The sequence below is a fragment of the Macaca thibetana genome, chromosome 19, assembly GCF_024542745.1.
Source record: "Macaca thibetana thibetana isolate TM-01 chromosome 19, ASM2454274v1, whole genome shotgun sequence".
In the NCBI taxonomy this organism is placed as follows: Eukaryota; Metazoa; Chordata; class Mammalia; order Primates; family Cercopithecidae; genus Macaca; species Macaca thibetana.
In genome coordinates, this window is record NC_065596.1 from 4,922,432 (window position 1) to 4,944,379 (window position 21,948).

General features: G+C 60.8%; 3 protein-coding genes across 3 annotated transcripts in view; 1 reads left to right on the forward strand and 2 right to left on the reverse strand.

Moving 5' to 3' along the window:
• Window positions 1-3,153: 3,153 nt before the first annotated feature.
• Window positions 3,154-11,510, reverse strand: CILP2 (cartilage intermediate layer protein 2). The gene is made up of 8 exons (XM_050769899.1): window positions 11,368-11,510; window positions 10,023-10,121; window positions 9,328-9,600; window positions 8,597-8,752; window positions 7,199-7,474; window positions 6,869-6,977; window positions 6,430-6,587; window positions 3,154-6,154 (listed from the first exon to the last, which is right to left on the reverse strand). Exons 1-8 carry the CDS (start codon window positions 11,429-11,431, stop codon window positions 3,819-3,821), a joined length of 3,471 nt encoding a protein of 1,156 aa, XP_050625856.1. The 5' UTR covers window positions 11,432-11,510; the 3' UTR covers window positions 3,154-3,818.
• SUGP1 (SURP and G-patch domain containing 1) overlaps window positions 7,669-21,948 on the forward strand; it is a 273,381-nt gene continuing 259,101 nt past the window's right edge. Inside the window, exon 1 of the mRNA XM_050769532.1 lies at window positions 7,669-7,672. The gene's annotated coding sequence lies outside the window, so the exon portion shown is untranslated. The remainder of the gene's footprint in view (window positions 7,673-21,948) is intronic.
• YJEFN3 (YjeF N-terminal domain containing 3) overlaps window positions 12,192-21,948 on the reverse strand; it is a 49,453-nt gene continuing 39,696 nt past the window's right edge. The window contains exons 2-7 of the mRNA XM_050769773.1: window positions 21,343-21,464; window positions 17,632-17,740; window positions 15,404-15,514; window positions 15,080-15,193; window positions 14,851-15,001; window positions 12,192-12,457 (exon numbers count right to left, since the gene is read on the reverse strand). Of these exons, the coding sequence (XP_050625730.1) occupies window positions 12,252-12,457; window positions 14,851-15,001; window positions 15,080-15,193; window positions 15,404-15,514; window positions 17,632-17,740; window positions 21,343-21,401 (750 nt within the window). The 5' untranslated portion in view covers window positions 21,402-21,464 and the 3' untranslated portion in view covers window positions 12,192-12,251. The remainder of the gene's footprint in view (window positions 12,458-14,850; window positions 15,002-15,079; window positions 15,194-15,403; window positions 15,515-17,631; window positions 17,741-21,342; window positions 21,465-21,948) is intronic.

Here is a 21,948-nt window from a genome sequence, read left to right on the forward strand (position 1 = left end):
CTGCCCTGACCCCCTCCATCCTAGGCCCAGGGGTCTAGCCTCAGCTACTGCTCTGAGGCATCGGGACATGGCATTCGCCTGGTCTGCTCTCACCCTGTGGCATCCTGCCTTCGTTTCCACCATTAAAGCACAAGCGCTTCCCCCACCTGACCAAAGCCAGGTCTCCCCGCCAGGCTGGCTCCAGTCTTTGGGGTCTGAGGCTGGGTCAGACCCAACTCCAAGGGCTGATGAGAGAGACAGACGGGGCCGGGGAAGTGGTGGGTTGCCACGCCAGGTCCACGAGGCCCCAGTGGAGGAGCCAGGGATGTTCAGCCAGGATGGGAGGCAGCTGGGGGAGAGAGGGCGCTGGGCTGCAGGGTTTGGACCCTGGAGGGGCCCCCAAGTGGGAGGGAGCAGATCCCAGTTCCATGAAAGAAGCATGTTTTAAGAAGCTGAGTCCTGCACCAGCTCCAGGGGAGTCTTTGTCACGAGATATTGTGTAACCCTCTCTTGCTTCAGCACCTCCCATAGCTCCCTATTGCTCACCAGAGAACTCAGGCTCCTCGCTCAGCATTCGAGCCCCTCCTCACCTTCCCTTTGTGTCTCCCTTCTACTGCTGCCCTCCATGAGTCTCCCTCCTCCAGCCTTCACATTCACCTTTCCAGCACCCTGGAATGCCCTTCTTGCCTTGGCCACCCAGCAAACTCCTACACATCCTTCAAGACCCAGTGCTTATGTCCCCTTTTCCAGGCAACATTGCCCTTCGTCCAGCCCACAGTGTCCCCATTTGCTGTGTGACCCTGAGAAGATTCCTTCAGCTGTGGAATAGGGGTATCATCCTCTCTAAAAGCATATTTTGGGGATCCCAAGGCAACAGATTTACACTAAATGCCCTTAAAGTGAATTAGGCTTTGCAGGGGCTGGCTAGGAGGGCTTACATTCAGTCAGTGCTCAGTATGTGTTCATTTTTATCTCCCTCCTCTTGGATTCTGTGGTTTTAAGACTCTTGTTTTAAACATTTTACTGTTCCAAGATTTTTTCCCCATCATAGTGCTAGGAATTTTAAGAACCCCTGGTTCTAAAATTATAAAAGTCTAAAATGCCGTGGGCGGGACCAAGGGCCTCTTTGTGCCCTGAGCTGACCCAGGTTGGCTGAAGCTGGGGGTCTCTTTGGGGGGGTCCCCTGCCCCCCACTGCCCCCAGACTGAGGGGGTGTGATCTGGCAACCCCAGTTCAGTTGAGGGGGGTGGACAATGGATTTACCAGGAGGCGAACGGTAGCCCAGGTTCCAAGAGGGAGGGGGTGGGATTCCTGGCTCAAGGGCTGCAGCTGGGGGAGATAGGCAGTGTCAAGAGGCACATGGCTGTTGACTCAGGGCGATGGCTTCCTTCTCTTGGAGCCTCAGTTTCCTCATCTGGAAATTGTGTTCAAACGCTGCCTTCTTGCAGAGTTATCAGCAGGGATGGGAAAGAGCTGGACTGTAGCCCCCATGCCCTGCCCAGTTTTTGCTTCAGCCATGTCCTCCTCCTGAAATGCCCCTCCTGGCCCAGCCATGGTGGCTGGGGAGGGGACTTCAGGAGGATGCCCACCCACCCCTGCCCCACCCTAGGGAAGGGGACAGGTCTGGGCCAGCTGCCTGCCCCACACTTGGCTGGCCACCCTAGCCTGGCAGCGTCAGAGGCCCCAACACTTTCTCAATGAAAGGTATTTGGCTGTGGAGCCTGACACCTCATCACCCTCTGCCTGGAAGCTGCAGCCAGCTTTGACCGCGGCAAATGGGAGCACCCCCATTCCTGCCCCTCCCCGGGACCCCACCAGGCAGCCCTGAGCAGGGCTCTGCGGCAGGCAGGTTGGGAACCTAGTTTGCCTTGGGCGGGGGCCTGCACCTCCGAGCCTGTCAGCTGGGGGTGTAGAGACAGTCAATTCTGGATAAATGTATGTACTTCCAACCCCTGCCAGCTCCCTCAGGGACCTCAAACCATCTCCCCTCTCTTGCCTGTCACAGCCTATCGAGGGTGAGGCTGGGGTGCCGATGTCTGGGGCTGCCCAAACCCAAACTCCAGCAGAGCCCTGGGGTTCACCTTCAGAGACCGGGGTGATGCCTCGCATTTTGAGCTTCTCCCCGTGCCTCCAGGCCCCCAAGTCCACCCTAGGGCAAAGGGAATGTTTTCCTGAGTGAAAGGGCGAGAGCTGCGGAGGTTCGGATTTGCCAAGACCTCAGTCGAAGGGGGGATGTGGCCAGTGGACAAGAGCCAGGGACCCCTCTGGGTGGAGTACTGGCCCCAGGGCATATTGGGGTCTGCACAGGTGAGCCTATCTCCTCCTAGAGAAAGAGGCTGTCTCAGGGCCCCTGAGGTTGCCAGCGCAGCAGAGCTCACGCCTCTAAATGCTAGACGGCTGCACGATGGGATCAGGGGGTCTGGGGAGGGGGGGCCAGTGGATGGGTGGGAGATTGAAGAGGAAGTGGGTGGTTGCCCCCTAAGCTAAGGGATGCGCCACATACCCACTCCCTGGGGGGTGTCAGCCAGGGACAAGTCTCCCATCTCAGATGCCCCGGAGGCCACTCCAGTCTTGCCACATTGATGCCTTGGTCCCCAGGCCCTGGGGACTCACACACCTAGAGCTACAGGGGGCTCAAAGCTGCTGAGATTCATGCCAGACTTCAGTTTTTCTATCTGGACAGTGGGGGTGTGGTCAGAACAGCACCGGCCCCGTGGAGCTCCAGGAGGACACACGTGCACACAGACTGCCAGCCAGCTGTGATTCTGCCGCCTCCGGAACCAGGGTCCTGGCAAGGTCAGAAAGCCCTGGCCTCAGGCAGCCCCATCGCCACATGACCGATGTGTGGCCGGGATTCAGGTGGGTGGGGCCCAGGGCGGGGCTGCTGTGGACTCGACTGAGGAGGTCCAGGGTGGCCTCGATCGCTGTTGCCTGCCCCAGAGACTCCCCTGCCAGGGCCCTTCCCTGCCCGCTGTAGCTCCGGGGCACATGGCCAGGCACAGCCAAGGAGGCCAGGCCAGAGCAGCGGCTGCTACTGTGTTCAGCGGTCACGGCCACCTGGGCTTCTTGCCCCTGGTACCTGCGTGTGCCTCCGCGTGTTTCTGCCTGCAAAGGTATATCTGGGCCGGGCAGCCCCAGCCTCCATCCTTCCTCCCTGGAGCCTGACACCATGAGTTGGAAATAAAGCATTTTTAATTGAGCCCCCGGAGGGCGGGAATATCCACCCCAACGCCCCGGGCAGGTCTCTAAGCACCAAACATGTGAGAATTGTTCCCCTCAGCCCCAGAGCCTACCCCACATGGGAACCCCAAGAAGCTCCTTCCTCCTTTTCACTGGGCCTAGCCTGGACCCCGCACCCCCACTCACACCCACAACCAGCTCCCCACGCTTTGTTTCAATAAATAACCCCAAAAACAAAGCTCGGGGCAGGGGACCTGGTCTAGCGCTGAGCTCCAAATAGGCAGAGGGGACTTTGTGCCAAATGTCAGAACTCCCAAAGGTAGAAGATTGAAATCAGGGTCAAAATACACACGAAAAGTCCGAGACGGCTTCTGAGCTGGGGGAGCCGGTCCCTTCAGGCTAGGGTTGAACGTTGTCCCCGGGGTGCTGGCCCGAGAGTCACAGCAAACTTCATTCCATACCACACAGCAACAATTGCCTCCTTGGTGTTTCTACCATCAGATGCTCCAGGTTCTTGTCTGACTCTGAGTTCTGGACAGGGGAGGAGAAAGGAGGCCCAGACACCTGGGGAGGGGGCTGTCTGGAGAAGAAAGAGGGGCAAAACTTCCTGGGTCAGAGGAGTCCGGAGGGAGGCGGGAAAGCAAGGCCCCAGGCCCAGGTCACTGCCGGACCCTGCCCCGGCGGGTGCGGAGGGGACCTGAGGCCCGGGCCCGTGCCTGCGCCACCTCGCTCATCTCCCTGCGGATGTCACCAAGTGCTGTCGCCGGGGACTCCAGCAGCCTCTGGAAGAGGCTGGGTCGTCCAGCCGGTGGCTCCCGGCACTGGAAGGTGACGGCTGTGCCAGCGTCAGCCTTCATCTCTCTGGAGAAGCCGTCAGAGGAACCATCAAAGCAGCGGCCAATGGCGATCTCCTTGGCCAGCCGTGGGCTCTGGTCAGTGACCGTGTAGACGCCATAGTTGTGGCCCAGAGGGTCTAGGGGGGCCAGCATGGAGAAGGCAGCTGGGTCCTCTGCGGGCACCGGCGGGGGGTGCCGGGCCAGGTAATCCCGAAGGAGCCCATTGACCGCCACGCGCCGGCAGCTGCCCTGGGGCATAATGGTCACCAGCGTCCTGTCCACCTGCCGCTGGTCGAACAGCATCCCACTGCACTTGAACTCCACGCAGGCTGCCGAGGTGCCCGGTCGCTCGGGGTCTCGCACGCTCCGGGCATCCCGAAGCCCATAGAGCTGGCCCCGGGTGCGTGGGTGGCTGCCCCCCGAGTTGTGGGAGCGGACCATGTACTCCTGGGGACCCTGGATCTTCACCTTGAGGAAGCAGGCCCGGAACTCCTGCGGGTTGGGCCACCAGGCCAGGAGATCGCCAGTCCAGGAGGCAGGCGTGCCCTCTCTGAAAGGCACCACGTTGTACTCATACTTGTCCGCCTCCACCCTGGCGAAGCGGAAGTGGCTGGCGGTCACCGGGGCCCCCTGGCATTCCCGCAGGCTGCGCCACGGGTACACAGGCCCATTGGCCTCGGTGGGGTCACCTGGCCTGGGCTTGGCAAGGTTGATTCGGAAGCCATTGCGCTTGAAAGCGGGATCGTCGTGATCCGTCCGACGGTACCCCAGCCTGTCCAGGTAGGGCTGGGTGACGCCCACGGTGGCCGGGAGTGGGCGGGGCAGGGAAGGTGCTGGCTCCAGCTCCTCGCCGCCCAGGGTGGCGGTGACCAGGGCCGTGTAAGCGTCGGGCCGGTCGGCGTCGCAGAAGGCGGGGAGGCAGGCACCATTGGGGCCGGTGACCGCGCTGTCGAAGCGGCCCCAGGCGCGGGGGTTGGCGGAGAAGCCAGGGGCGGGCTCCAGGTTGACCAGCGTGACCACCACTCCCTCCACCTGCTCGCTGGGGTTGAACTTGTCGTTGGCATAGGCACGCACCTTCACAAAGCAGCGGCGGCGCTCAGGCACATCCAGGTTGAACAGGCGCCTCTCCCGGATCTCCACGTTGCCGACCAGGAAGATGCGCTCCTCGCGGCGCACCCGGGTACCCGAGGACCCCTCGCGCCGGAAGCCGCTCTCCTCCTCCCACAAGCCGGTCTCGGGGTTCAGCGACCACAGCTTGAGGGCCTCTACGTGGCCCGGCATGTGGATCTGGCTGGCAGCCACCCGCACGGTCACTGGCCCCACCTGCAGCTGCTCCGCGGAGCCGGGCGCACGGAGGTCCACGGAGAACATGCCGTAGGTGCGCAGCGGAGCCAGCTCGCCGTCACTGTCCATGAAGCGCAGGTCACTGGGGGCGGATGCTGCCGAGGTGAGGTCTCGGGGGTCCACGAACGTCACCCTAGCCTCCACAGGCCCTGAGTAGGGTTTGCCGTCGGCTCTGTGGAAGGCTCCAGAAGGCAGGACCAGCTCGCCCAGGGGCGCCTCATCTTCCAGCTCGCCCAGGGGGATCGTGTTGCTCTGGCTGGCATCTAAAATGACCGGTGCTTTCTTCCGCATGGCCTTGACCTCGTGGTATACGCCGGCACCTCGAGGGTCAAAAGGCAAGACCCGGACAGCGTCCATGAACTCACCGCTGGGGTCCACAAAAGTCACCACCAGCCGCTGGGTAGAGGGCGGCACCTCAATGGTAAAGTCTCCCTGGTAGGCGGTGAAGCCGATGGGCTCCTGGCCCAGCAGAATCCTGGCGAAGCGCAGCGGCTCCCCGGAGTCAGCAGCCACAACACGGCCCCGGACCAGCCCCCGAGGGGGCAGACACTTCTGGCAGCCACACTCTGCCACCACCTTCACCGGGAGGACATAGCCAGGGCAGTGGATCTCCCTTCTCTCCAGACGGTGCACAGAGCAGCAGCGGGAGCTGGTGTCCCCGCAGCGGGGGCCGGAGCCTGCCAGGCTGGGGCAGTGGGTGTCGGGGCAGAGGCCCACATCCAGGTAGGCAGGGCCACTGCCTGGCTGACCACAGTCCTCAGGGAGCTTGATCAGGTACTCTTGGGGCCGGGGGTCGCAGGATGGCTGGCCTGGGGCTGGGGACCAAGAAAACATACAGGTCAGGGCAGGGAGGAGGACTTCATGGAGGCCAAGGCTGGGGGCTCTGTCTGTGGTCAAGGACTCAACCTAAGGGATATGGGTCTGCCCAGGGTAAAGACGGAAGGTTGGCGCTCAGAGTGGTATGCGGGCTCAGTGGAGGCCTAGGATTGGATCGGTCTGAAGTGGGGACTCCATTTGGGGTTGAGCTTAGCTATAGTCCGGGCTCTGTTTGGGGGAAGGCTTGCTCAGGGATGTGGCCAAGGACACTCACCAAGTACAGTGAGCCAGGCAGTGCCCGAGCGCACAGCACCCGCCTCGTTCCATGCCTTGCAGTGGTAGATGCCAGCCTGGTCTGGATGCAGCCCCTGGAGCTCCAGGTGGGCCCCGTACCTGTGCGCTCGCCTGTCCAGCAGGGTCCCATTGTGGAACCTGGGTGGCAGGTGAGTGACACCATAGGGCTTAGTGGGAGAGGCTGTGTTGGCCCCCAGTCTGCAGGTGCAGCTGGGGATCTCCAGAGAGGCTTTGCCAAAGTCAGCCTCCTCCCCAGCGAGACTGGCCCCATTCAACCTCCTTGGTAGTCCCTCTCCCAACCAATTCATTCCCTGTTAACGCTTTCCCCACTCTCCAGATGGGAAACCACATAACATCATGAAATTGAATCCAACTCCAAAGCCGGAGAAGATGCCCCTGAGCCCAGGGGGGGTGCTCACCAGGAGTATTTCTTGGGCATTGGGGTCCCGGAGGCTTTGCAACAGAAGGTCACATTCTGGCCAGCCTCTCGCACTCGGGACTCAGGGTGTTTCACCAGGTATGGCCTCTCTGGGGTCAAAGGTGGCAAAGATCAGAGCTTCTCTCACCGACCCTTCCCAGGCACAAGGTCCCCATCCTCTTCTTTCTCCCAGAAATGCCCGGACTCACTCTGCGCCTTCACCAATGACTGTGTCACATCTTATTTCTTCCTCCCTTGACTTTGAGTGCTAGAACTTCCTCCCCAGATCCTCAGCCCCTTCATGCCCCATGTTGTAAGTAAGGGTGCTTACCTAACTTATCAAGGATGATGGTAACCACAGAGATGGATCCGTTAGCCTGGGCCTGGGCCTCCCCTGCAGAGAAGCCATCCATCTGGGCCCTGATATTGGCATGACTGTCAGCACAGACACCAAGCACTCGGAAGGTTCCGTGAGCATCACTGGTGGCCACGGTGCCAGGCTGGTCTCGCAGGGAGATCCTGGCTCCTGGCAGTGGTTGCCCAGATCGGGTGACCACCGAGCCCAGGAGGATGTGGTCCGGGCACTCACAGGTGTCAAGGCCGCACCCTGGGGGGATATGGAGAGGCAGCAGGGCAGAGAAGCCTCCATAATCCCTCCTGAGGAGGGCTTTCCACTCAGTCACTCAACAAATATGTCTGGGGCCCTCCTATAAGGTGCCTCTCAGAGGCCTCAGCATGGCCCTGCTTGGAGCAGTCCCTGGTGTGAGGGGGTGATGGGCTGAGTGGTCAGGGCTGGGCCAGGGGGTAGGAACTGGGACCCAGAGAGGTAGGGAAGAGGTCCTATAGGAGGGGACAGGAGAGGTGAGTCTCAAAATATGGCACAGACCTTTCCAGCAGAAGAGAAAATGTCTGGACAGGGGCTGGGGGCCCAGCAAGGGGCTGGATCTTGGGTTGAGAACAACTGCCCCCCTTCCCAATCCTGCGGTTTCTCCATAAAATGGAAAATTCCACTGGAAACTTCAGGGCACAGGCGCCGGGAGGGCAGAGCCAGGCGCGATGGGGTGGGGACCCCAACGCCCCATTGGCCACCATGTGCCCCCACCCTGTGACGGGCTCCCCGGAGCAGCCTCCAGGCCGTGTTTGTGGAGCCCAGGCGCTAGTGGAATTTCCAGTCTCCTCCTGGCTTGCCCGGTGTCTGGCCCTGTGAGGGCCTAGGCATCATGTCTGCCAGGCTGTGAGCGGGTGTCTGTGTGGGCGTGGGGAACCAGGAGGGGCTGCAAATGCCACGCACGTGTGTACCCTGAGTGTTATGAACTGACTTCTGTTCCCCCACGGAGACATCCGTACAGTCTGGAATGCACACAGGGGAAGCACCCCCTATCTGCCCATGTCTGCCTGCACAAGAGCCCCCTGGCATCCACCTGTCCAGATGTGCATAGTTACCAGTGCTCTTTGGGCCCAGGAAGGAAGGAAGGGCGGGTCTCCACCTGGCTCCAGAGTTTGGGTCCACTAGGCTCCGCCCCTGCACCAGGCCCCGCCCTTCACAGCCCCGTCCCATGAGGCCCCGCCCCCAACTAGCTCCTCCCCTCTAGGCATCGATCATGAGAGGCACTGCCTCTCTACATCCAGGCCCCGCCTCTAACTCCACCCTCTCCCCCAAGCTCAGCCGCTAACCTCCCCTCCCTCCCCTTTGTACGGGGCCCCTGCCTCCAGACCCCGCCCCTCCTACCTGGACATCGAGGCCGCACGCACCTCTGCGCCTCCAGAGGACGCCCGGGACACGCATCCCCAGCGGGGCTTGGGCAGTGGCGGCGGCGCAAGCGACGGCTTGGCCCACAGCTCCCCGAGCAGGGACCCCACGGGCCCCACGCGCCCCACGAGGCCTCTGCGGAAGGCAGGGACAGAGATCAGGCGGCCGCCCTCCCCAGGAACCGCGCCTCCGGGTAACCTGGGACTAAAGGACCCTTCTTCCCCATGGCAGATCTGCCATCGCCCCCACCCATGCTCCCCTAAGCGCGCCTGTCGAAAACATAGTTTAGGTGCCGACCCACCTCCCCACCCCGGCATAAGGTCCCGGGGGTCAGTCCTGCTCTTCTCCCTGCATCCTGCACACATTTGGGCTCAGGGCACGCCACAGAACTAAGCTCTTACAGATGCGCAAACTAGGGCAGCGGGAGGGAGATGCGTTCCAGGGGGCTGCACATGGGTCCTGACCCGCTGGGCCTCCTTACGGTGCACCTGAGCCCCGCGCTGTTCCCAGCACCTCTCTTCAAAAGCCCCGCCCTCCCTGGCTCCGCCCCCTCACGTGGCTCTACACCCAAGGGTCCCCCGGCTCTTCCTAGCCACGCCCATACCCCCACGGTCCTGCCCCTCCCAGCCCCACCCACCCACAACGCTTCCCGGTGGTTGGCAGCCCCGCCCATTCCAAGCCCCGCCCCCATCATCCAGCCCCGCCCTCACCTAGTGGGCAGCGGAAGCGCACGTGGTAGTTAGAGCAGCGGCGGCCACGCGGTTGCTCGCGGTTGAGGCACCAGAAGCCCCGCGTGGGGTTCAAGTGCACGCGCTCGCCGACGGTGGATGGCAGGGCCCAGTCCGTGGTGCGCGCTTCCAGCGCCAGCGGCCGCGGGCACACGCGCGCTGGCCCGTAGTAGAAGCGGATGGCGGCCAGGCTCTCGAAGTCGCCGTCGCCTCCGGGGTGGTCCACGTTGAACCAGGACGTCCACTCGCTGGCCTCTGCGGGCACCGCACGCGCTGGGACCGGGGCGGCGGCCTGTAGGCCCCCATGCGTGCGTGCAAAGGCCTTACCTGCTGTCTCAGCCCCCTCCCCCGGTGGGCACGGGCTAGTCGAGCGCGCCCACGACCCGAGCCAGCTGCCTGAAACAGGTGCAGGGCAGACTGGGTTCCCCGCGCCCCCAGTTCTGCCGCCCAGGGCCTGACCTGGTCCATCCCGGTGCGCTGAGCTCTTGCCTCTGTCTGACCGGCCTCTCACTTAGATCTTGAACTTGGGGCATCACCTCCAGGGGCTGTCATGTCCAGGGACCAGGACGGCACTGGTCCCTTCGCCCAGTGTGTGCCCTCTCCTCACACGACCCCAGTAGCCCAAGGCCCCCAACAAGCCCGCAGCAGAGACGGGGCTCTGAGGCAAGCTAACTCACCTTCCCAGTCCTCCAGGGCTGGTGAGGGCTGGCCGGGGTACACGGACCGTCTTTCCAGGCCCAATGCAGTCGCCATGGGCTCCTCGGTGGGGTTGGTGTCTGTGGGTGAGGAGTGGGGAGAAGGAAGCATGCTGCTACTGATGGGGACCGCTGGGAGCCTCCTTTTGGGCAAGGTGCAGCCATGATCATTCCCTTTTTTTTTCTTTTTTCTTTTCTTTCTTTTTTTTTTTTTTTTTTTTTTTTTTTTTGAGACAGAATCTCCTTCTCTCAACCAGGCTGGAGTGCAGTGGCACAATCTCGGCTCACTGCAGCCTCTGCCTCCTGGGTTCAAGTGATTCTCATGCCTCAGCCTCCTGAGTAGCTGGGATTACAGGCACTCGCCACCACGCCCTGCTAATTTTTATATTTTTAGTAGAGATGGGGTTTCACCATGTTGGCCGGGTTGGTCTTGAACTCCTGACCTCAGGTAATCCGCCTGCCTCGGCCTCCCAAAGTGCTGGGATTACAGGCGTGAGCCACCGCACCCGGCCCATGATCCCCATTTTAACAGGAGGGAAAACTGAGCCTCTGAAAGGCCAGAACCCCCGAGGGCTGCCACACACTCTCCTCCACCACGCTGCCCACGACCACCACCAGGCTCCCAAAGCCAAGTACCTCTCTCTGACCTAGCCCCAACCCCCCGGCTGGGGAAGTCCAAGTACCATCCAGTTCCCCTAGGCCGGAGTCTCCCTCCCACTGTGTTCATCTGCCCCGAGTTCAGCCGGCTGTGCCTCTGCCCTCAGGCTGGGCTCCCAAGATAGTCCCTCCCTTAGTCTATCTTCCATCCCTGTACTAGAGTCCAAGCTGCTGGTCAGAAGTTCTTGGAATCTAGACTGGCTTCTCCAAGATAGGAGCTATCTAAGATACTCCCGGCAGAGTGATGAGGTCTGACAAGCCCCTTCCTTCTGGGCGCCTCAGTCTCCTCACTTGAGAAGTCGGCCCGTCCCCCGCCCCACTGAGTGTTCCAGGGATGGGCATTTCTTTCTCCAGCGGTTGGAGTGAGTGGGTGTGTGGGAGTTAGGTAGGAGGGGCCAGTTCCGACCCCTTCGGTCCAGGGTGGGAGAGTCCAGACCCCGGGAGGAACTCTAGGTTCTTATCCACACTCCCGGCTTAGCCAAGGAAGAGAATGGATGAGGCCCGCTCCGCGCCCCAGGTGGTCGCGGGGATCCGACTGGTGAAGGGGACCCAGTCCCCGGGGAAGCGCGTGGGTCCCTGGATTCTCTCCCCGAGTGCGGCTTCACGCAAGGCCGGCTGCCAGGCCTTCGGGAGCTTCAGGGGCTGGGCGCGGGGGCTGGAGGCGCCTCACCTCGGGCCCCCGCCAGGTGCGCGGCGACGACACAGAGACAGAGTAGTGGCAGCAGCGACGCCATGGCCGGAGCAGAGCGTCCGAGGGAGGGTCCGGGCTCCGCGGCGTGCTCGGGTCCAACTCCGGCGGGTCTGGCGGCCGCTGGGACTGAGGATGGGGGCGGGAGGCGACCGCAGATCCCGCCCAGGCCACGCCCTATTCAGGCCACGCCCCCTGGCCCTGGGTGACCAGCGCTCCAGCAACCCCTCTGGGTCGCCCCCCTCGGTGCGTCCGGCTGTGCCTCCGCCCTCAGGCTGGCCTGGGTTCCCCCTGGTCCGCTGGAACTCCCTCCCCGAGCCCACTCCGTCCTCCAAGCTGCATCCTAAGCTGCCTGAGGGAAGTGCCACTTGGAATCCAGCCTCAAGCTACTCGGACACGCTTTAGGCGGCTGGAAGTCCTCCCTCGCGTCTGACTTCGATCCTATAGGATTTAGGCCACCCCAGGCATTCTGGGAGTCCCACCCTGAATCTACCCTCCATTCTTCTGGCTCGAGTTTTCTTCGTTTTCTTTTAATTTGTAGAGTCAGGGTCTCGCTATGTTGCCCAGGCTGGTCTCAAACTCCTGTCCTTAAGCGATCCTCCAGCCTCAGCCTCCCAAAGTGCTGGGATTACAGGCCACCGCCCCCAGCCCTAGCTCAAGTTTTCTAGGAGGCCAGCGGGAACTCCCACTCCACCGCCCTTCTCCATGCTCCCCGCCTTGGATCACCCAGGGATCGCGTGAAGTCCCTCTTCGAGTGTGCCCACCCCCCGCGGCGGGCCGGTGCACAAAGGAGGCGGAGGCGAGGCGGTGGTGGTGGGAGGGCTGTTTATTGGCGCGGGTCCCAGCGGTGTGGGCGCGGGTGGCGGTCACAGTGCCGCGACGCAGTCGGTGCCCGTGTATCCTGGCAGGCGCAGGGCGAACTTGCGGCGCACGTCGTCGGGCACGAACCTGCCGGCCACGAAGTGGTGGCGCCCAGAGAAGCGGCCGGCGCAGCGCTTGGGCGCGGCGAGAGACACCAGCACGTCAGGCCGCAGCCCGTCCTCCGCATCGCTGCCGGTCTCTGCGTCCCAGCCTGAGGGAGAAGGGTCCGGGGGGATTGGGAACTGGGAGGGTGGCCCGCCCTCAGCCTAGAGTCCATCCTGGCCCTGCCTCTCCTCCTCTCCCCTCCAACCCTGAGCCTCTGCTCTCAGACCAGAGTCCTGCTGCCCCACCCCCCACTTCCCCTCCCCCATCAGACCCAGCCTCTTCTCTCTGACACGTGGGTCCTGGTGAGACTTGTCTCCCCCTAGAACTCTGCCTCCGCCCTCAGACAAGTCTCTCCCAGTCTTTGGAGGCGTTTCCCTCCAAATCAGACCAGAGCTTCTGCACTCAGACTTTTCTGCTTCTGCTCCCATCCTACCATTCAATCGCCCTCCTCCATCTGACCCAGCCTCTGTCTTCAGACACCATTTCCACCTGCTGCCCTTTCCCATGAGAACCGTGCCTCTGCCTTCTGCCCTGGTACCTGTCCCCACAACTCTCTCGGCATCAACTTGCAGCCTCTCCACTTTAGAGCCTCTTTCCTCCCAGACCTCCCAGCCAGACCCCAGCCTCCACCCGTGACTAGATATCCGTCCTCTACTCAGACCACAAACTGGCCTCCAGCCTCAGGCAAGCCTCTGACGTCGGACTTGTCTCCTTGCCCCAAGTTCTTGCCTCTAACAGGACATGTCCTCCTCCCCACCTGACTTGAGCTCACTTGATTAGAAACTCCTCCATCTGACCGAAGGGTCCCTACCCTCACTCCCAGATTGGTACCCTCACCAGCAGATTAGACATTACCTTTATTTATTTATTTATTTATTTATTTATTTATTTATTTATTTTGAGACAGAGTCTCACTCTGTCGCCCAGGCTGGAGTGCAGTGGCCGGATCTCAGCTCACGGCAAGCTCCGCCTCCCGGGTTCTCGCCATTCTCCTGCCTCAGCCTCCCGAGTAGCTGGGATTATGGACGCCTGCCACCTCGCCCGGCTAGTTTTTTGTATTTTTTAGTAGAGACGGGGTTTCACCGTGTTAGCCAGGATGGTCTCGATCTCCTGACCTCGTGATCCACCCGTCTCGGCCTCCCAAAGTGCTGGGATTACAGGCTTGAGCCACCGCGCCCGGCTTTCTTTCTTTTTTTTTTTTTTTTTTTTTTGAGAGGGAGTCTCACTCTGTTGTCCAGGCTGGAGTACAGTGGCATGATCTCAGCTCACTGCAACCCCCGCCTCCCGGGTTCAAGCAATTCTCCCATCTCAGCCTCCCAAGTAGCTGGGACTACAGGCGCATGCCCCCACACCTGGGTAATTTTTATATTTTTAGTAGAGATGGAGTTTCACCATATTGGCCTGGCTGGTCTCGAACTCCTGGACTTATGATCTGCCCACCTTGGCCTCCCACAGTGTTAGGATTACAGGAGTGAGCCACCACGCCCAGCCTGTTTGTTTTTAAGATACAGTCTCACTCTGTTGCTCAGGCTGGAGTGCAGTGGCACGATCTCAGCTCACTGCAACCTCTGCCTCCCGGGTTCAAGCCATTCTCCTGCCTCAGCCTCCCAAGTAGCTAGGACGACAGGTGTGCACCACTACACCCAGCAAATGTTTATATTGTGTAGAGACTGGGTTTCGCCATGTTGGCCAGGCTGGTCTGGATCTCCTGACCTCAGGTGACCTGCCCACCTCGACCTCCCAAAGTGCTAGGATACAGGCCTGAGCCCTGTGCCCAGCCTCCATCACCTCTTGAATGAGCCTCCACTTTCAGCCTAGGAGCCTTGCCTTCTCTCCTATCTCTGACTTGATTCTGGGGCCACTCACCAGAAGCCACTGGATTCTCCCTCAGACTTTAATCCTTCTCTGACCATAGCCACCACCCTCAGACTAGAGATTCCTAACCATCCCCTCTGACCTGACAGAGCCACCCTCTCTGTCCTGGGCTGAGCCTGCAGCCTCGCCGCTCAGATCAGACAGCACACCTCCTCCCTTGGTGCCCCTGCTCTGCGGCACCCTGCTGGGATGTCCCTGGGATCCCGAGAGCCAGGGGACATCCCCCGGAGTCCAGCCACCCCCACGGAGGGTCCGGCTGGCCAGCGGCTGTTTGTTCCGTCTGCCTGTCGCCTAATGGTTCCAACAGGCGTGGGGCGGCGGCCAGGGCGGGCGCGGCCTTTGCCGAGTGAGCTCACGTCTGCCCAGGAGACTGGGCCAGGGGTGGGCAGAGGGCATGTGGGCTGGGCACTGGGGTGGGGGAAGGAGGAGACCTGGGGTCACCTGGGGTGGCAGCCTCGATCTTCCCCATCTGAGGGATGGGTGTGACCCTTAGCCTCAGCCAAGTGTGGGTCCATCCAAGCTGGGGAGACAGGTTCAGACAGGCAGGGTCCGCCAGGAGCTGGGGCACGGGGGACTCCACCCAAGCCCTCCAAGCCCCATTGTGCCCCCCTCTGCCCGGCATGCCTGAGGGGATGTCCAGGCTCACGAGGGGGATAGACAGCAGCTTGAGCGTGGCCAGCGCGCGAGTGCAGGGGCCCCCGACCTCGCCCGGCTCCACGCCGGGGCCCAGCACGGCGTCCACCACCAGCCCGTAGGCTTCGTTAATGAGCTGCACCTGGGGATGGCAGGCAGGGTCAGGGCGGCTCGGGGCCACGGCACACCATGTCCCCCTCACTTGCCACCCAGCGCTGACCTCAGTGGGCAGGTAGCTTAGGAAGGGGATGTCCATCTTCTCACACTGGGTGGTCAGGTCCCGATGCAGCAGGTCCAGCGAGCGCATGGGGTAGAAGATGGTGGGTTCGTACTCCTGGGGGTGGAGGAAGAGGGAGTCCGGGCTGGAGGCCCTCCCAGGCTTCCCTGACCTGGTCACCAGCACCAGACCCTACCTGGGACAAGCCCTGGGCATATTCTACAACCTGGCCCTGCGTCGATGTCCCGCTGGGACGCTATCAAAAGAAGGCAGTGATTTCCGCGGGGGCAGGGACTCTGGGAGGTCGAAGGGGTCCTGGCTACTTACAAACACCCGCAGGTGACGGGCACAGACCAGCCCCACTGCTCCGTTCTGTTCCGGGCCACACACGACCAGCACCGTCCTCTGCTTCCGGGAGAGAGCGGGCAACGGGAACGCCTGGTGGAGGGGGGGGTACAGCAAAGGTACAGGCACAGTCCAGATTCCTCCTTGCCTGGAGGGGAAACTGAGGCCCAGAGTAGAGGAAGGGATGGGGCTTGGGCCTGGAGGCAGTGGGATAGGATAGGAGGTGAGGTGTTCTGGATAAGGGGCTGGGCCTCTTGGGGCCTCAGTTTCCCCGTCGGAGATGCAGACGCCCGGTTGGTCTCAGGCTCTGCCAGGTCGGTGCAGGAAAAACGTGCGTCCGGCCACTGCCCGTCACCGGGAGTGTGGTTTGTTTATTCTCCGCCTGAGCTGCAGACATTCTTCCACCTTTCTCACCGCGGGCCTGCCCCCGCCCATGTTTCCAGACCTCAGCCCCTCCCGGAGGCCCCAGAGTAGGGGAGCCCAACCTTACCCATGATGCCCTGGGGCCTGTCTCTCTCTGGCTGTTTCTGTGTCTCTGTGTATCTCTCAGACTCTCCGTGTCTCTGTCTCCCTGTATGTCTCTGGCTCTCTTCATGTCTCTCTCCCCACCTGTCTGGCTGTTTCTGTATCTCTCAGACTCTCTGTGTCTCTGTCTGTCTCTGTCTCTCTCCATCTGTCTCTGGCCATCTCTGTGTCTGCATCTCTCAGACTCTGTGTCTCTGTGTCTCTGTCTCCATCTCTGGGGCTCCGTGTCTCTGGTTGTCTCTGTGGCATGTATGCATCTCTAACACAGGCATTTCAGCCCCAGCCCCGCCCTGACTCTGCGTGGCCCCAGCCCCTTCTCCTCTCCCAGCCTCAGCTTGGCCTTTATCAAATGCGATGACAGTGCCACCGGCTGACAGGCACACTGGGTGTCTCCTGAGCCCGGCTGTCCTTTAAGCTCCAACACAGACGGCAGATTATTCCCCGTTCAAGTCTCCTCCCCAAGGGCTTAGCACAGTCCTGACCTGCCATGAACATGCCTGTGACCCCAGTCACGCCAGGCCCACAGCCCAAGACCCAAGACTGGGACTGAGGGGCTCCTGGACAGACAAGGGGCTTTCAGTGCAAAAACCCGATGGCTGGCCACTGAGCGCCGGGGGAGTGGTGACTACCTGGGTTTCTTTCTGGGATTTTGATTTTCCTTCTTTGGGCGCCTCACCTGGGATCTATTTCATTTGGAAATACAAACATTTAAGTCTACATGAAGAAAAACCCTGAGTTTTTAAAAAGTATACCGTGGCAATAAGAAGAAAAAGAGGAGGAGGAGGGAGGAGGGGGAGAATGGGGAGGAGGAGGAGGAGGGGTAGTAGGTAGGGAAAGTGGGAAGGAGGAAGCAGAACAGGAGGGGAGGAGGAGGGAGAGGAAGGAGAAAGGAGAGGAGAAAGGGGTGGAAGGGGAGGAGGAGGGAGAGAGAAAGGAGGAGGAGGAGGAGGGCGAGAGGAGGCGGCAGGAGGAGGAGGAAGGAGGAGAAAGGCGAGGGGGATGAGGATGGAGGGGGAGGAAGAGGAGGCAGTCAGGCTAGAGCCTTCTGTGTGGGTGTTTTCTGAGGCATTCGAGTTTAGGGACTGACTCATCAGTACCATTTATTATCCTGTTGCAGAGGAGGAAACTGAGGCCCAGCACGGCTGGCTGCACGGTGAAGCACTCCATAGTATGATTGTTGCTATCACCCTTGTGTCATCCTCCTGGCCCCTCGAGGTGTGAGGGTTTACTCCAGAGCCAGACACACCCGGGTTGCAGCTCTGCTTCCATCCCCCTGTGACCCAGGGCAGGCCCCTCACCACCTGAGCTTCAGTTTCCCCACCTGCAGAACGGGGTTGTTTAGGGGTGTTCAGATTGCAGGAGCAGATGTCCCTGGTGCCCAAGACCCAGGAGGTGGGAGAAGCAGGCGGGCCACATGTGCAGGAGGGGTCTGCACTTCCAGGGTCGCGGCACTGTCCCTGCAATAACCTCTGCTCTGGCCTTCTCTGATACCAGGGGTCTCAGATCCCCGTCTGGCCTGTACCAGCCATGAGCCTCTCTGGGCCTCAGTTTACCCATCAGACTGGAGTAGGCCCAAGCAAAAAGGGGGTTCTTGAGGGCTGGACCACTCTGGTCACTGGAGTCATGCAGCTCAAGAGAGTTGGCCGCCTGGTTGGGGTCAGGGTTGGGGGTCAGGGGTCAGGTACCTTGGTCACAGCCACAGCACTAGCATGACCGCACAGCTCCACGAGCTGCTGCCGCCCAAAGCGATAATCCTCCAGCAGCTCCCGCTCCAGGGCGGCTGCCTCCGCGGTGCTGGGGACAGAGTGGGATGGGACACTCAGAGACACACACAGAGCCTCAGGTGGAGCCAGAAATGTTCCGCCAAGCTTCTAAACCCGGTCCCAAAGCCACCCTCCCAACCTGTACCCCCGAGTAGCGTCTGCAGCCTTGAGCTGGGGATGCCCTCAGTTTCACAGTACGACACGCGGGTTGAATCGAGGCCTGGCGGGCTGCGGTGTGGGAGCCAAAGCCCTAGGCGCGGGCGCCCTCTGGTGGCAGAAGATGCGCTGGCCGCGCGCGTTGGTTCTACTGCTCCAAACCGTGGGACACGGAACCGGATCTAGACGTCCCCAGCTCCCAAGGCGGAAGGAACCAAGGGGAATGGAACATGAAGGACTTCGATGGGGGCGATGGGCTGATTTCAGGCAGTGGGAGCCACTGAACAAGCTTCAGGACGCTGGAAGGGGCGGACAGGACGGGGGGCATCTGGCGTCCATGGGTTTTTAAGGCTGCAGAGTTTGATGGCACAATCAGCGGGGTGGCCTTGGGGCCTGGGGCTAGGAGGCCCTTTGGTGACCGATTTTCAGGGGCAGTGACATAATTAGATTATCTGTGGTCAGGCCGGGCGCGGTGCCTCACATCTGTAATCCCAGCACTACAGGAGGATGAGGCAGGTGGATCACTTGAGGTCAGGAATTCCAGCCCAAGGTGGTGAAACCCTGTCTCTACTAAAAATACAAAAATTAGCCGGGCGTGGTGGCGGGCGCCTGTAGTCCCAGCTACTCGGGAGGCTGAGGCAGGAGAATCGCTTGAACCTGGGAGGCGGAGGTTGCAGTGAGCCGAGATCGTGCCACTGCACTCTAGCCCAGGCGACTGAGTGAGACTGTCTCCAAAAAAAAAAAAAAAAAAAAAGGTTATTTGTTGCCAGAGAAATGGGGCCACTTAGCTTGAGGCGAAGCTCTGTCATCCACTTCACTGAGTGATTGGGGTCCATCTCCACCTCTTAGAGCAAAACTGAATATTGGGGTGACCTACACAATTGGTGGGGCTAGGCAGGGCGTGGTGATGGACACCTGTAATCCCAGTGACCCAGGAGGCTGAGGCAGGAGGATCACTTGAATCTGGGAGGTGGAGGCTGCAGTGAGCTATGATCACGCCACTGCGCTCTAGCCTGGGCGACAGAACAAGACCTTGTCTCTAAAATAATAATAAAAAACACAAACATAAACAATAAAAAGAGCCAGGCCTACAAAAGTTGGAAAAACAACTAATGATTCAGAGAAGCCGAGTGGCTTGCCCAGGGTCATGCAGGAAGCAAGTCAGGAAACCGGGTCTTTCCCCCTTGGTGTCTCCAGAGCCACAGGACATGAACAAAGATGTAGAGCCAGACCTACAGACGGTGGAGGTTTGGGGGGATGAATCCTGAGGTTCTTTACTTCAATTCTTTGAATGGGAGATGACTGCCCTCTGGCCAATTTTGCAGCATGATAAGGCCGGGTAGGTAGATTGCAGGAGAAAGGACTGCTATGGGATGGGAGTCAGCGAGGGCTTCCTGGAGGAGGCGGCCTGGCACATCGTGGGAGGTAATGCAGGGGCAAGAACAGCAAAAGCCAAGGCCCTCGGGTGGGAAGGAGCCTAGTATGTTTGAGGGGCAGAAGGGAGGCTGAAGCAGAGTGATCAAGGGGACAGGGCAGGCAGGGCCTCAAATGCCAGACTGAGGAACATGGTAAGGAGGACACTCCGGGGGTCCACACATATGGGGAGATGGAGGCTCAGGGCAGAAAAATCACACCCAGTGTGAACCCAGGACACCCCAGTAACTAGAGCCAAATTCAAACCTCAGCCTGTCTGCAGCTGACACAGGATGAAGTTGAAGGACGGGGTGGGGAAAAGGAGCTCATGGTGAAGTCAGACAAAGAGTCTCCCCCGGAAGGCCAGCACAGCTCCCAGGAAAGCACATAGGAGAAGGTGCGTTTGCATTCCGGGTGAGGAATCTGGCAGGCTGGGAACATGGCTCATTCCTCCACCTCCATCTTGTGACAGCTCTGACTGCTGCCCCTGCAGGAGGGTGTGGGGAGGAAGTGGAGAGCGGGATGGTGATGCATTTCTCTTCTTCTGTCCCAAAGCTTTGGTCTCTGGAAGCCACTTGGAACATTCTCTTCCTGCCTAACTGGTCATTAAAATGATAATGGGGGCTCTGTGGGCAGAGGGTTGTCCAGGTTAGGAACCTGGGGGTGGGGCGCAGCAGCAGCTGTGGGTTGGGGGGGGAAGTTTCATGGGAATTGGAGCCTGGTGGAGGAGGGTGGCAGGCAGGACAGGTCCATTCTGCTGTTGTGGGATTCTGAGGGTGTTTAGAGGTGCCTTTTGCTCCCCCCAATCTCAGCCTCCAGATGAGAGAAGCTTCAAGGCCCCAAGGATTTCCCTGTCAGACCCAGGAAGCCTGAGGTGGCCTGGGTCCAAAGGGAACTGGGCCTGACACTCCCCAAATGCTTCCAGGAGGGGGCTCTCTGGGAGGTGAAACCTCAGGCCAGGGTGCCCATGCCACACTCACCCTGCCTCAGTCCTACCTGCTTCTCTCCTCCTCACACCTCTGCCCACCAGACCACCACAGGGCCACACACACCAGTCTCCTGCCTCCAAAACTCAACACGAGCCTAGGGTGCTTTGAAAACTTGAACACCAGATTGCATCACAGGATCCCAAACCTGCTGATGGCTCCCGAGGGCTCTGGGAACATTCAAGCTCCAAACTCCTCACCATGCCTAAGAGGCCCTTCTGTGTCTCCAGCCTTGTCAGCTGGTTCTCCACTAGGTTCTCGCTCCTACCCACCCCTGAGAGCCCCATCGCTCCCTTCACTTAGCATTTGAGGCCCCCCACACCAGTTGAAGTCCCGGCTCCAGCTCCTAGAACACTATTCCCTAGTCTGAGTCTGGACACTGGCTGAGGGGACATGTGCCCTGCTAGGTGGGCAGTGGGCAGGAGCTGCTGGATGCATCTGGTTCACAGTGAGGTCCACAGCCTTGCCTGGGGTCCCATGTCACAAAGGCTGAGGAGGATGAGGTGGGAGTCACAGCTATGGCGCTAGTTTCAGATCCCAAATTCACCAACCTCTGGCAAACAGCCAGTGTGTTCCAAATCTGCTCTAGCCATGACTGCCTTCCCCAGGCCTCAGTTTCCTCCTCTGGACAAGGGAGGTGGTAGCATTTGAGCTCAGCTCAGCTCTTCCCATGTCGGGAAGTTGGGGCTGCAGCTCCAAGGTCCCTGGGAGAGATGGAGAGTGGGGTTGGGTCACGGTTGGGGTTCTGTGTGGGAGTGACCAGCGCTGTTGATGAATCATTCATGAGGGGCGGGGTTGCCCCCGGAGGCAGTTTCCCCAGCAACGCAGTTCAGTGTCTCCAGCAAGATACCAGGCGGGTCTCGGATTCCCGGGATTCCCAGGCTCCTCTTTGCCATATCCCTGCCTGCGATTCCCCACCGTGGTCATGCCTCTGCCGCTGAACCTCCATCCTGGCTGTGCCCGTCTCCAGTCCCCGGACCCCATTCTGTCCCAGCTATGCCTCTGCCTCCGGTCCTACTGGCTGCTCCTGGCCCCATGAGAGCCAAGCCCGTCTCCAGAGTCCCTCTCCCCCGCTGACCTGAGGAAACGCCGCTCCTCGGGCGCCTCCGACGGGTCTGGGCCGGCTGCGCTGCTCATGGCCGAGGTCAGCCGGGGCACCGGGCGCTGCCGCCACCACCACCGCCTTTTAAGCACACTCCCGGGGGGGAGAGGGTGCCCGCTATTCTCCTCCCTCCCGCCCACCCTGCGTGCCCGCCACTCAGGAAGCGCCTCGAAGGCGCTGCGCGTCACCATTGGTCGGTGGACTCAGACGGACTTAACCCTTTCGTGCCAGGAGCGGAACTGCCAGGATCCCATAGCAGAGTCACCTGGCCAATCTTGGTTGCCTCACCCAACTTGGTTTCCCTGCAGATATCCCTGTGTCTCTGAGCTTCCCTCTCAGGGAGCGAGGAGCCCCTCCGCAGCCAAATACCCTCGCCATGCCTACAACTGGCGGGGCCGCACAGGGTATGGTGGTTCACGCCTGTAATTGCAGTGACGCGGGAGGCTGAAGCGGGAGGATCACTTGCATCCGGGAGGTCAAGGCTCCTCTCATTCCCCAGACCTCCGTGGAGAAGGTCTGACCCAAAGCTGACCCAGGGGCCCCCAGCCTGGAGGGGTGAGCGGGCTGCTGACAGGCAGGGTT

Excerpts from the sequence above, each read along its gene's own strand:
- CILP2 (XM_050769899.1), bottom strand. The coding sequence starts at position 11,431 with ATGGCGTCGCTGCTGCCACTACTCTGTCTCTGTGTCGTCGCCGCGCAC. Across the intron at positions 7,475-8,596 it reads CGTGCGGCCTCGATGTCCAG|GGTGCGGCCTTGACACCTGT; the intron begins GTAGGAGGGGCG and ends ATATCCCCCCAG. Across the intron at positions 6,978-7,198 it reads CATCATCCTTGATAAGTTAG|AGAGGCCATACCTGGTGAAA; the intron begins GTAAGCACCCTT and ends CTTTGACCCCAG.